Source organism: Cygnus olor, chromosome Z, assembly GCF_009769625.2.
Source record: "Cygnus olor isolate bCygOlo1 chromosome Z, bCygOlo1.pri.v2, whole genome shotgun sequence".
Lineage (NCBI taxonomy): Eukaryota > Metazoa > Chordata > Aves > Anseriformes > Anatidae > Cygnus > Cygnus olor.
The window spans coordinates 37066695-37080227 of NC_049198.1; the positions used below are offsets into that span (position 1 = coordinate 37066695).

Below are 13533 nucleotides of genomic sequence, written 5' to 3' on the forward strand. Positions count from 1 at the left end.
TATGAACACAATTCTGCCATTACCTTTCCAACCTCTGAAGTCAGCCCAGACCACTTGGTGTTGTCTCCTCAGAGATAAACTTGCTAGCGTTTTACATGCTGCAGCCACCAGTCCCATTTGGCTTGTTTTGGCAGAGATAAGAACCCCATGCACACACACTACTACAGCTTTGCATCACCAAGTCATACAGATCTGCTTTTTGTTTGGTTTCGTGAGACTGGGTGAAAGTAAGTGTCTGGAGCAATGTTTCCACCAGGTATTCTGATCCTGGAGCAGAGGTGGCAAAGGCATGACATTTCTGCACAATCCAGCTCAAGCAGGGTGTCTTGCTGAAATTAGGTAGCTTTCCTTCTTATTTCAATGAAAGTGAGACTGGTAATCTTTCAGCTTTTAAAATGTGAGACTGAACCTGACCCACCAGCTAGGAGTTCAAACCACAAAGAAACTTATCTGAAATAAATTAAAATTAAAAAAATATGAGATGTCATCTCAGTTCAGACTGACAAACAAACACTAATGCTGTAAAATGTTTTCCCCATTAGTAAATGTGACATTTTACAAGAAGTCGAATTACTAATTTTACATTTTGAAGCATTGCTATGGGCCACATTTCTTTTTTAGATCTCTATTGTGATGCAAAGCACTGGGGACCTTCATAAGCAAAACAGAACAAACTTTAGTTTGTATGTACATAGATTTGAATATTTATCAATGTTAAAACTGCATTTTACTACGTTAAAAATGTATTCTTCTAGGATTATTGCTTTGCCATTTATACTGCTTGATTTTAAGGGACATTTTTCTCCATACAAGTCCCAAACTTCATTATCACAGCCCTTCATTACAAACTCTTCATCTCACATAACAGTTTCCATTATGAAAAGACAGCTTTCTCATCTATGCTGTCCACTTAACTTCTATGTACCATTGCTATGTGCAAAGTGCTTTAACTATCACATTTCATTGGAACTGTAATCTCTTCAGTGATAGAAAATCTCCATTGGATTTTCTTCATGTTTGTATTGATGTAAAGTGACTTACATGTCACTTACAAGTGACTCGTGACTTACATGGTGAGGTTGCAATTATATTTTGCATTTTTTTCACCTTGTGTACCTTCATTTCACCACTGGGGCAAAACCAGAGGTGCACCACAGCTTTTAATTCCCACTTCTAGAAATGTTGTGTTAGTATGACTTCAATAGAGGTCCTACTAGCAATAAACACATCCATTCCATATCAGAATTAGAGATTCATGAACCTTTCAAGTATGCACTGACTCTGTCCATCTTCCCCTTTCTGTTTTGCTCCCATTGATTCACACACCACCAAAATAACTTTGCTGAGCAAATTCAACTGATCTAAAAAGGCTCTCAGTTCATGGTATGGTGCTTTCACTGATCCATGCCAAAAGCCAACCAGAAGTATCACATCAGTTGGAGAGACTCTGCTCTGATTCCACAGCCTTCTTTCACGCCTTTTGTTTTGCTAACAACTCATAAGAAACAACTATGCAACTACAACCAAGACTAGAAAAGATGTTGTGGAGAAAGCTATCTTTCAAATTTTCTACATGACAATCTATGTTTTGGACATTAAAGCCACACTTGGGCATCTCTTCTTAAAACTATTTGATTCATTTCTCCTCTAGGCAAGGATGTGGATGAAAACAGACAAAGTCACGTTACACTGCATATTCTTTATCTTTCCATCTAAATAGAGAGTAGTATTTGTTTAATGTTGAGACAATTGTCAAAATGTGTAATACACTAATCAGTTTATGCTCCCTGTTGGACTTATTCATGTAATATATAATGGTGTCATGAAGGTTTTCTAGAAAAAAAAAAAGATCAAGCCAAAGATCATTAAAGTGATTCATTAATTGAAATCCACAACAGCAGTTTTTTATACTACCTATACGTCTTTCCTGTTATAGTCACACAGTGAAATCAAACATTATTCACACAAGTAGTTTAGAAATACCAGATTTCAAAATGGTTCTTTCATTACATAAAGGTAACTTATGTAAGGAATTTTCCCTCAATAAAAATTCCAACATTTAAAATTTTATAAAGCAGCAAATTAGTGATCCACATCTGAAGCAAGCACAGATCAAGCAGTTGTGTGTACATGTTACACAGAGAGGATTTTAAGCATTAACCAAACTACCATTAAATGATTTTGAAAGTACACAAATCTTAGTGTTCCCTTGTTCACAAATACACATGCCATCTAATCTGCTGCAAATATTGGCATTAGATACAGTGACACTCATAAATATAATGACAAAAATACTGGTATTTTAATGTTCTCAAAGCCATGTGACGTGCCTTTCTTAAGATTAAACCTTTTGTTTTTAAAAGGTCCAGCTTATACAATACAATTGAATTTCCAGCCTATTTTAATAGTCATGAAATGTTATAAACAAGCTGGCCTTTATGCTACAAATACGTTTGTATTTTGACATGTCTACATCTGCACAAGAATTCCCAAACCCAGATTCTGTGGAGCCATCACAAGATGAATCACAAACACTTTTACCAGAACACAGTATTAGACTGCCAGCTTTCTCTTCTCTTTAACGTATAGAATCATTAACAGGGTTGAGTACCTTGCACAGCCCTCACTAGAGCTTCTCAATATTTCAGTGATATTTAATAATGACGCAGAAATTGGGCAGTGAGACTCCTGTACCAGCAGCAGCACAGAATACTGCATATGGGACAAGACCTAAATGGTATAACATGAAAGGCACTAGAAAATCAATTATTGCCCTGATTTTCTGCTGTGCTCTGCCATACAGTCTCTCATAGTTCAGGGCATAGTAATCAAGGCCAGCTGCCAACAGTGCAGAAGTGGTATTTGGAAACTGGGTAAAGTAAAAAAGTTCATGGTGGTATGTGCATATGAACTTGCATATTTGCATGTAAATTACTGCACCTCCACGTGCGTAGGAAACAGAGTAAGCTGATGCAAGTGCAAACACTTTTCCTTACTCTTGCAGAATGACCTATTGCAAGCACAGTCCCTGCTGTCTGATTGGTGGGTCTCTGCACTTATGGGAACAGATATGAGTACAGTAGTCAAACTGCTTTTTCTTTTACTTTTACTATTTTTTGAATAGATCAAATAGATCTTAAAATTAAGATCAAGGGGAACTGGTAAAAAGACTACAGAAAATAATATTCTTATTTTAATCTCTCACAAACTCTTAAGTCTAGAAAAAGACCAGGAAAACCAACAAACAATCGAACAAAAAAAAAAAAAAAAAAGAAAAAAGAAACTTTCCTCTAAACATTGATACCATCCTGTATTGCTCATCTTCATTTCGAAACCTGGTTGATTTACAGAAGATTTGCAGACATTAATGTTACACATGGTTTTGTAGAGAAGCGCAGCATGGTGATTAGTACATTAACAAAATTCCTCTATTCCTCCATGAATAATATTGGACCGTATGTTCCAAGAATAGCACATAACTTAATAGCATGGTATTGTCTTCGCCTCATTTTAATGGGAAGCAGAACCTTAGTGAACAGATAGTGTGTCAGTTCTTGTAATGCTATATGCCATTCAGGTAAACAACTCATGGTATGATATTTCATATAAAAAATGCAAAGGCTTTTGCCTCAGACACTTAGATGGATTTTCTTACCTTTGGTTCCATTGAAATGAAGCTGTGGGTACCTCTACTTGAGAGAACTGACCTTTTAATTGTTTTACTGTGGTAGAAGTGGTAGTAATCCTTCAGTGTTCCAATCTGTACAGGGAGAAAAGAAAAAAAGAAAAAAAAAAGAGAGGGAAATTTAATTTATTGAAAGCAGTTCTCTGTTTTTCATTTTTAAAGGTCTATAAATTATGCAATTTCCTGCTGTGCTGAAATGTTACTTGAACCCAGTGATCATCTTTCAAAAGAAGGACATATGATATGAAATAGATGGAGTGTCCTTGAGGCAGTAACTGCATAACCAAAGATTATAATTGAGCTGCTTAGTCTGTCTGTATCTACCTTTTTAATGTTTAATTTATATTCAGTACTTTAAGTAATTCTGTATCAATCTATATCCAAACTGTCTTCAAATGGCAAGTGTAAAAATCATCAAATGACTATATGGTTATTAAAAAGCATTCCATCTAGTTTGCTTAAGGAAATGTACTGTAAAATGCACTAGATTCGTTTATTTATATAATTAACTTATAAAAAGGACGTTCACAGCATCAGACTATACAACAAGAATAGGCTTCTCTTTCTGCCAAAGGTGGGCAAGAAAGAAGTAGAAAAAAATGGAAATGTTAACCTCACACAGAGTAATGACTGGTTCAAAATATAAAATCAAATCATGCAAAGTGTAAATTTCACAACAGCAAAATAAAATCTCTACTTGCTCATCCCATCACTACGCAGTAGCAATGTGAAACTAAACACAGATATGCTACCCAATTTGATAAAGAAACTTTCCTTTCTAGTCTCACTAACCTCAAAAAATTCATAACATGGAACTCCAGTTTCACACACCTATAAACAAACATTCAGCCTCCTTGTATTGAGGGCCAACATCTCACCAAGTCATACGAAATTTGACCCTCTTTTGCACTGTAAATCTTGTAAGACATTCAATAATTTAGCTAAATGTTCCTTAATAATGAGTAAAAAAAGGGAAAACTGAGCTTACTGTTATTTTAAGATGAAAATCAAAGTGACATCAGAAAATAGGCTTGGTTTTACAAATAAATCTCAATGAGATCATCAAAGAGGGTGGAGCAACACTGAAAAACTGTAATCTCAAAGATCCTGTATTATGAATTTTTATCTATGAATATATATGTAGGAAACTTGAGTGTCTAACATTAAAGGGTCAAAGAGAATGGGAAACAAGCCACTGAAGAACTCCAAGAATATGCTTTTAGAATATTAGAAAATAAAAATGTTGAGAAAATATCAGCATACACTAAGAAATATTCATAGAAATTTTTGTTCTCATGGAGCACTTGTGTATTCCATCTTAAAGATACAAGTGACATGGGGAATGAGGGAGAACTTTTTTTGTGAAAAAAAAAATCTGTAATTCAAAAGAATTAATCTAATTGGGAAAACTGCACCAGTGTCTAAGATATTCATCTCAGTCTGTTGAGTATGTCCATCAATGTCTCCCTTTCAGGAAGAATGTCTCATGTTTAGTTTAAGCCCCATATCAAAACATTCAGTTATACGAAGTTGTTTTATCATAAATTAAGTAGGAATTAGTTTGACTAAGGTATAGTCAATTAGTTTGAATAAGGTATATTAGCACTGCGATAGTAATCTCCATGCTGCCTTCTGTCTGAAAGGTGATTCAAGCAGAAGTGGTGTGATTCTGCCCCATGGAGGAGCCTGATCTCATATCTGCCCATGCATGTCTGTGAATAACCCCCCTTTAAACATACAGGGAACAGTCTTTTGATGGACATCTCAAAGAGCTGCAGGATCCTGGGGGTGCTGAGACCACCCAACACATGGTCCTCTGTGGGCTGAAACGTGCTGCCAAAACAAGTGCCAGAGCTGGTTCTTTGCCCAAAGACTACCATACTCTTTTGGTGCATAGGAGCAACACCACCCAAAGTCACAGAAGGCAAAGGCAGGGACTGGGAGAATGAGAAATCACCCACTGTAGAAGACCATCTAAGGAACCTAAAGGTGCACAAGTCCATGGGACTCAATGAGATGCATCCACAGGCCCCAAGTGAACAGGCAGATGAAGTTGCTAAGCCACCATCCATCATATTTGAGAAGTCAACGCTGTCTAGCAACATTCCAGTGAAGTTGCCACTGACTGGAAGAAGGGAAATATAACCCTCATTTTCAAAAGGGTAAAAAAAAAAAGTAAGACTCAGGGACCACAGGCCAGTCAATTTCACCTTTGTGCTTGGCAAGATCATGGAGCAGATCCTCCTGGAAACTCCGCAAAGACACATGGAAAATAAGGAGGTGATTGGTGACAGCTAACTGTATCAATAGGAGAAATCATTCCTGACAAATCTGGTGGCCATCTACGATGAGGTTACAGCATTGGTGGATAAGGGAAGAGCAATTGATGTCATTTATCTGGATTTGTACAAAGCATTTGACGCTGTCCCCCATATCCTTGTCTCTAAACTGGAGAAACATGGATTTGATAGATGGACCACTCAGTGGGTAAGGAGTGGGCTGGATGGTCACACTCAAAGAGTTGCAGTGACCACTCAATGTCCAAGTGGAAGTCAGTGACAAATGAAATTCCTCAGGTGTTGATATTGTGATCAGCACTTTTGTCGGTGACACGGTCAGTGGGACTGAGTGTACCCTCCTCAAGTTTGCTGATGACACCAAGCTGAGTGGTGCAGTCAACATGCTGGAGAGAAGGGATGCCATCCAGAGGGACCCAGACAGGCTTGAGAGGTGGGCCTGTGTGAACCTCATTATGTTCTAAATGCAAGGTCTGGCATAAGGGTAAGGGCAATCCCAAGCACAAATATAGGCTGGGTGGAGAATGGATTGAGAGCATCCCTGAGGAGAAGAACTTGGGGGTGTTGGTGGATGAGAAGCTCAACATGAGATGGCAACACGCACTTGCAGCCTACAAAGCCAACTGTATCCTGGGCTTCATCAAAAGAAGCATGCCTAGCAGGTGGAGGGATGTGATTCTCCCCCTCTACTCTGCTCTCGTGAGACCTGGAGTGTTGCCTTAGGTTCTGAGGCCCCCAACATAAGAAGGACATGGACCTGTTGGTACAAGTCCAGAGGAGGGCTATGAGGATGATCAGAGGGCTGAAGCACCTCTCCTATGAAGACAGGCTGAGGGAGTTGGTAGTGTTCAGCCTGGAGAAGAGAACGCTTCAGGGTGACCTTACAGCAGCCTTCCAATAACCAAAGGGAGGATACAAGAAAACTGGAGAGTGACCTTATAATTTTTACAAGGGCATGTAGCAGTAGGACAAGGGGTAATGACTTTAAACTAAAATGGGGTAGATTTATATTAGATATAATGAAGAAATTCTTTGTTATGAGGGTAGTGAAGCACTGGAATGGGTTGCCCAGAGAGGTTGTGGATGCCCCATTCCTGGAAGCATTCAAGGTCAGGCTGGATGGGGCTCTGGGCAACCTGCTCTAGTGGAAGGTGTAAGAAATAAAGTTCTGTCTTTGCAGTGGAAAATTTCACTAACTTTGCATATTCAAAAGTGACTGTGCAGGCATAACAGTGGTGAGTGTGTTAAGCAGATATGGGGAAGGTTCCCCTGTCCCAAAATAAGAAGAATAGCTAAGAAAAACAAGACAAGCAGCATGAAATCAGTAAAAACAAAAAATCATAGGCCCTCTAGTCACAAGTGAAGAAGGAAAACAAAACAAAACAAAACAAAAAACAGGAAAAGAAGAAATTAAAGGTTGGTCAAATAAAATTGTACTTATATGGCATAGTAATAAGCGTTGAGTAGTTTGTGAACCTCTAGTACTCAGGCAATGAGGAAACAGGAGGAATCAAGTGTTGGGTAATAGGGAATGTAAGGTTATGATACACTTTTGGTGTGAACTCCTGCTTGCAGGATGCCCACCATTCAATAGCGAATAAAAATGCTACTTCACTGAGATCCTCACCTGAGCTTGTGTTACTGGCTACAGATTGTTTCTCCCAAAGGTGTCCCTGCTTTTAACGAGATGTTCTTTAAGGTCCTTTCCAATCCAAACCATTCTATGATTCTATGATATAGTTTGAGTTAGATCAAAAATCAGTTTCTGTGCTGATGTTAGCCCAAAGGGAAAATAAGGATATTAGTGTATACGGTTGTATCACTTGTGACTGTATTAACTAGAGTTTATTTTCAGTTGAACAGCCTGTAGGACACTGCATGTCGTAACAAAGGTTATGGACCTTTTAAGGACCTTGCCACCACCAGGAATCATGGACCTACTACTGTGTGCACACAATAGTATGTGTATCTATGCGCGAGAACACACATTATTGAGAAGACACGGATCAGGCAGGTAATTCAGGTAATTGTATTTTACTGCTACATGGCACTGCCTAAACAGAAACTTATTGTATTTTAGGGATTTTATATATATATATTTTGTGCTACACAAATCTCAACATCAGCCAGTTCTCCATGCTTTGTCTTGTATAAGTTTGGAGATTTTATTTATTTAAGGGCAAACCATAGCTGAACCCTTTGAGGGCATCCACAACAGCAGAATTAGGAGATGGCTGAATTGGACTCCTGGAGGTCGTACAGCTTAGCAGCACTAGCCATCACAGAAGAGACTGGAGTGATTGCCATGCTCTACCTTCTAACCAAAGAGGGAAAGCCTGAAGCTTTCTAATGTCTGATGACTGTACTGCCTCAGAGACCTTATACTCAGGAGACAGAAGAAGCCTGTAGAAGTAAGTGTGGTAATTGTAATGCCATGTCTTCAAGGTGTGGCCAGTTTTCACATAATAGCAATTAATAAATATTAATTAGTAGTAGTAGTGGTATTAAAATTATTATTATTAAAAATAGTGAGATCTACAGCTTTAGTTCATAATTGTCAATGAAATAAAGGAATCCCAAACCTTTTAAATGGAATTTAATTCATATTCACTAACTGCCAGTGCCTCTCACAGTAAGGTAACACCAGTGTTATTAAAAATTTTATTGCCCTCTTTTCCCTTAATGGGAATTTACTTAGACCTTCCAAATCCTTGGACTACTTGGAGAATAGTTAAACTATGGAAATATAGCACAATAAAATTTATCATTATGGATGTTCTTGTTAAATTGTTTTTTTATAATTTAACTACCAGGTCTTAGAGGCACCCTCAGAGAAAAAGCAATGCAAAGACAGAAACACCAGACTGCACAGCTAACCACCTTAGAGACTGATGGCAATTTAGCTGTTTTATCTTTGGGAAATCTTTGTAATCTCCTTTTTGACCTGGGAGACCCGATCTCTTTAAAATGAGATGGAGAAACATTCCTGAGGAATTGCCTGGTGAAAAGCAAGGAGAATGGGTTGCAGTGGCCGGGGAGACCCACTCTTTTTGGAAGTAAGCTTCATCAGTGAAAACTTTAAATGGATATATACATAAATTTTAAAAGTACCATGCTACATTTATTCAAGAATAAAATAATTCACAGAAATTACAATCCTACAATATAATACTAGAATCCCAGAAAGACAAAGCATCCGCACATACAGATTAATTTCATATTAGGCCTGGTTTTCTTTTTAAAGTTGAGAAAATGGATACATTGGAACAAGAGAGAAACTTTGTCCTTGGATTATATTTGTTCCATATGCAATTTCATATTTTAAGGCAGTATTAAGATAATCTAGGACATAATTACTAAGTGAATTCATCTAGTTCACATATGTTCACATATGAGTGTCCTCACAAACTCTATGAGGAAATATAAATGCTAAAGTTGCCAGATAAATATACCTTAAGGATGTATTTATGATCTCCAAACTGACAGATATGATTAAGCTCTCTGAAACTTCTGTGCATTAGAGCATGAGCAGGGAAGTTCTTCAAGCTAATGGAAAGGAGCACAAGAAATACCTTCCCAACAGTTTCTTATCTAGTGAACTAATACACTGATTTTTATTTATTTGATTTCGTTTTTGAAGAGAAGAATTACCTGGATGTCTGGCCTCAGAGTACATTTCTCCCAGGATTACTGTCATCATCCCATTTTGAAAAAATTACCTCAACTCTGCTGCAAATTTTAAAATGTTTAAAATGTCATTATACAAAGAGGAAATGATGTTTTGGAGCAAGAATGAACACATTTCAGTCTAAGAAGGTTGAAACAATGTGTTGATATCATAGCTTTCGTCCCTGTTTCATATGCACAGTGAAGCCAACTGAGTATTACAAAGCATTTTGACAGAACCAAATATTGACACAGCTTGCAATACAGCTTATGCTCCTTTGATGCACATCACGCTATAACGAACATGAAGGAGCTGTGGTCACAGCCCTAAATTCTGATCCCTCTCCACCCACCTTTATCCACAGGTGAAAACAGGTTCAATGCTACTACAGAAAACTGCTGTTTCTTTTCCTTCTTTTGTCCTTACAGACTTAGGATATATTTCATAGCCAGGGTTCTGATCTAAACATTTAGAGGCAAGAAAGCCCTGCAAATGCTGTTAGTCTTCATGGCCCTGTGCAAATTAAAGCATTCATGTCTTGAAAAGGCATGTTCATCCAAAGCCTGGAACCTTAACTTCACTCCAAGCAGCGAAATTGTATACTGCTTTTTTGTTGTTGTTGCCACTTGTTTTCCTGTAAAATACTGCACTAGTGACCACATTTTCCTAACATCCATCTCTCTTGCCTAAAGCCCCACTGTTGAGAGAGCACTCCACCAAGCTAAGGCTCGAGGAGCAACCACCATGAGAGTGGCTGCAGAGCTGCTGTTTTTTCTGGCCTGTAGACTGAGATGGGGGTTCTTTATCTCCCATATTTAACCTCTAATCAAAACTGCTGTTTGTTTGTTTGTTTTGTTTCATTTGTGTTTGTTTTGTTGTCAACAGAATAGGGAAATTTCACTTAATTATATATCATTCATAAGAAATAATAGCAAGGTTTATCCACATATGGCACACCAGTGAGGTGAGACACTGTCCCCCTTTCAATTCTGGACAATTTGGGGCTCTGACACAGATCAGAACATAAAACATTTAAGAAGACAGAAAAGGCCCTCAGGACATTACTCGGCCTAAAACCTAAAATTCCAGTTTGTAAGAAGAGGTCTCTATCCAAATATTTAAGCTGTCTGCTAGTTCCCTATTGGACTGATATCATACACTACCCTGCATGAGTTAAAACAGATTCTTGAATAACAGCAAAAAACAATCAGAAACCACCAGCACTGTTTAACACTATGGTCTTGTCTTGAGCTGAAGAAGCAAGCAAGGTAATACTACTCTGATGACAAGTTTAAAGGATGGAAATAATGATGTTGAGTCTCTGTATTACGAGAAATATATACATTACAGGAATATCTGCTGGGTGGGGGGAAAAAGTGCACTTTCAGTGTTCCCAAACTTGTCTATCCGAAAGAGTTCGAAGCAGCATCAGAAGCAAGGTGATGTTGGTATGAACACACATCACCTCAGACTCAACCCAGGCTACACTGAAAGCATGAACTCCAGCTATACTCAAACACACAAGTAACCCAGTTCTCAGTTCTATTTTAAGCCCAATTAGCTAATATAAATTCAACAGCCCAAGTTGTGCAAACAGCTCTGTATGTGCTTGAGGTAATCATAACCTAACTTGACAGTTCATATCTGTGCTCCTCTCATGTTCTTTTCCTCTCAGGTTTACTGCAAGGGGACCTGCTGCATTCGCAGAGCTCTGCTGTTTCTGAGCAGTGACACTCTGAACAAGCTGGCTTGACCCAACGCATCAGGTCTCCTCCATGGAAATTCAGATACAATGAAACACTAAACACCATCAGCTCAATAAAAATGCTATACTGTAACCAACAGTTCTTTCTCAGTTTCTTAAATCCTTGGTCTCTGGAAGACAGAAAAGTTCAGCTAGAAAAAAGGAAAATCCCTCCTGGACCATTGGCATATGGAAAACAAACAAAACCTCAACACAGGCAGATAAATTAAACCACATAGCTGTTGTAACAGAAACATCACATTTCCCATATAAATAAATCAGGTTATATCTCTTCACATGCTAGGAATGTGCCAAGACTTTACCCTTGAAAATTTCTCTCCTTCTTTTCAGACAAGAAAAAAAATGCATAGCCTTACTGAAATAATATATGCCACTCCTGACTTCTTTTGTATTTTTCCTTTGTGTTTCAGCTATTTGCCTGGGCACTTACCTTGAACTAGAAAAGTACCATTTGGATTTTTAAACAGTGATGTCAAAAAGGAATAACAGAGTCATTAAAATAAAGTAGCTCTACATAATGTTTTCTCAGGTAAGAATGGTACTGCTGTTGCTTACATCCTGTTGCATTTTACTTTAAAATTAATGCAGCACACTAAATCTTTTACTGGAAAATAAATAAATAAATATATAAACTCTATAGTATTTGAACTTTTCATGAGCCTTGCAAATAGGATAAAAATCCTGAAGTGAATTTTAATTACTGATACCATTCTAAATCAGTATCAAAGCTGAGTTTTTTTCTAAGTTACTTTGCAAATTTCAATGTGAATTTGAATCTTTATGCATATGTTAGGAAGCTTTAAAATTCTCAGATTAAAAAGAACATAAAACATATCAATTTGCAGTGGAAATTCTTTACATAAGTTCATATATTCCACTGTGGACTACTGCTACAAAAATATTCTTTTTAATAGATTTTCTTGTCAAGGCTTTTGGTTGGGTTCCAGAATACAGTCTAAATATAAAGTCTAAAGTATCAATTCTAAACAACAAGTAAAATTTAATTCAAATTAGAATTTAAATTTAAATGTAAATTCTATGTTCCTGGTTAGATTCTCCAAAATATTTTAGAATTTCAATATTCTATTTCTGTAAATAGAGAAATGTCCTACTCTAAATATATTTTAACATACACTTCACAATGTAAAGCAAAATAATTTTCCTCTACAACCAATAATTGATTCATAACTTCTATGAAATTGAGGTACATTGCACAAAGCTTCCTAGACCATGCTTTCAGCATACAGGTTACTTTCCACATCTGTGTTTTAAAACAAATATTGTCAAACGAAATTCTGCTTTTGGTGACTGCAGTACTTAATGATTTCTTGGTAACCTTATTTAATATTTGGAATTCATTGGAGAAAAAAAAATAGCAGCATAAAATGTTTTGTTTCATCAAAAAATAAGTTTTTATTTTTTAGTTTTAGAATGTAACACAACTAAGTTTTAGTACTATATTTGCAAGAATGGGAATGCATTGATTTATAGAGAGGTCACACGTCTCAGAAGTATTATGAACCATAAAATAAGTTCACGTATTAAAAAGATATAAATTAGAACTGCATGATAGCTTTATGTTAATACACACTTAATCACACTAAGGATAATTGATTTAATCTACCCTGCTAAACAGGATGAACAAACCTTCCAAAGAGGATTGTGGTAGCATTTTTGGATTATATATTCATTCACATCCTGTAAATTTGGGACTCTCTCCTGCGAAAGGGGAGGTAGGTTAGTTGTTTTTATTTAAAAATAAAACTGTTTACACATTTGATCATATTTAATTACAAACAATGCTACTGCTAAAAGCAAAAGAAAAAAAAAAAAAACAAGAAGCCAAATCACACAAAGAAAAATCCTGAAGACATCGGTCAGTTAAATAAAACCAACAGAAAGCTGCCTGAATACATAGCAGATGAAAATGACATTTGAGTCTTACATGGATGAGCTGTGAAAAGAATGGTGCATTATACACCACAGGTCATACAAGACCTGTCTACGGTAGATTCATATCACTTCCAAAAATGATGAAAGAAACAGATTCTGAGGCTGGCCCCCCACCTTTCTCAGCTGCAGCTCCGAGAACAAGAACTTGCATCAATGTTTAAAGGAG

The 13533-nt window shown here is 37.1% G+C and overlaps 1 protein-coding gene across 2 annotated transcripts in view; it reads right to left on the bottom strand.

The window, feature by feature from the left end:
- PCSK5 (proprotein convertase subtilisin/kexin type 5) overlaps positions 1–13533 on the bottom strand; it is a 251454-nt gene that overhangs the window by 220937 nt on the left and 16984 nt on the right. For both annotated transcript variants that reach the window (XM_040539991.1, XM_040539992.1), the window contains exon 2: positions 3656–3760. In XM_040539991.1, coding sequence (XP_040395925.1) covers positions 3656–3760 — 105 coding nt within the window. The remainder of the gene's footprint in view (positions 1–3655; positions 3761–13533) is intronic.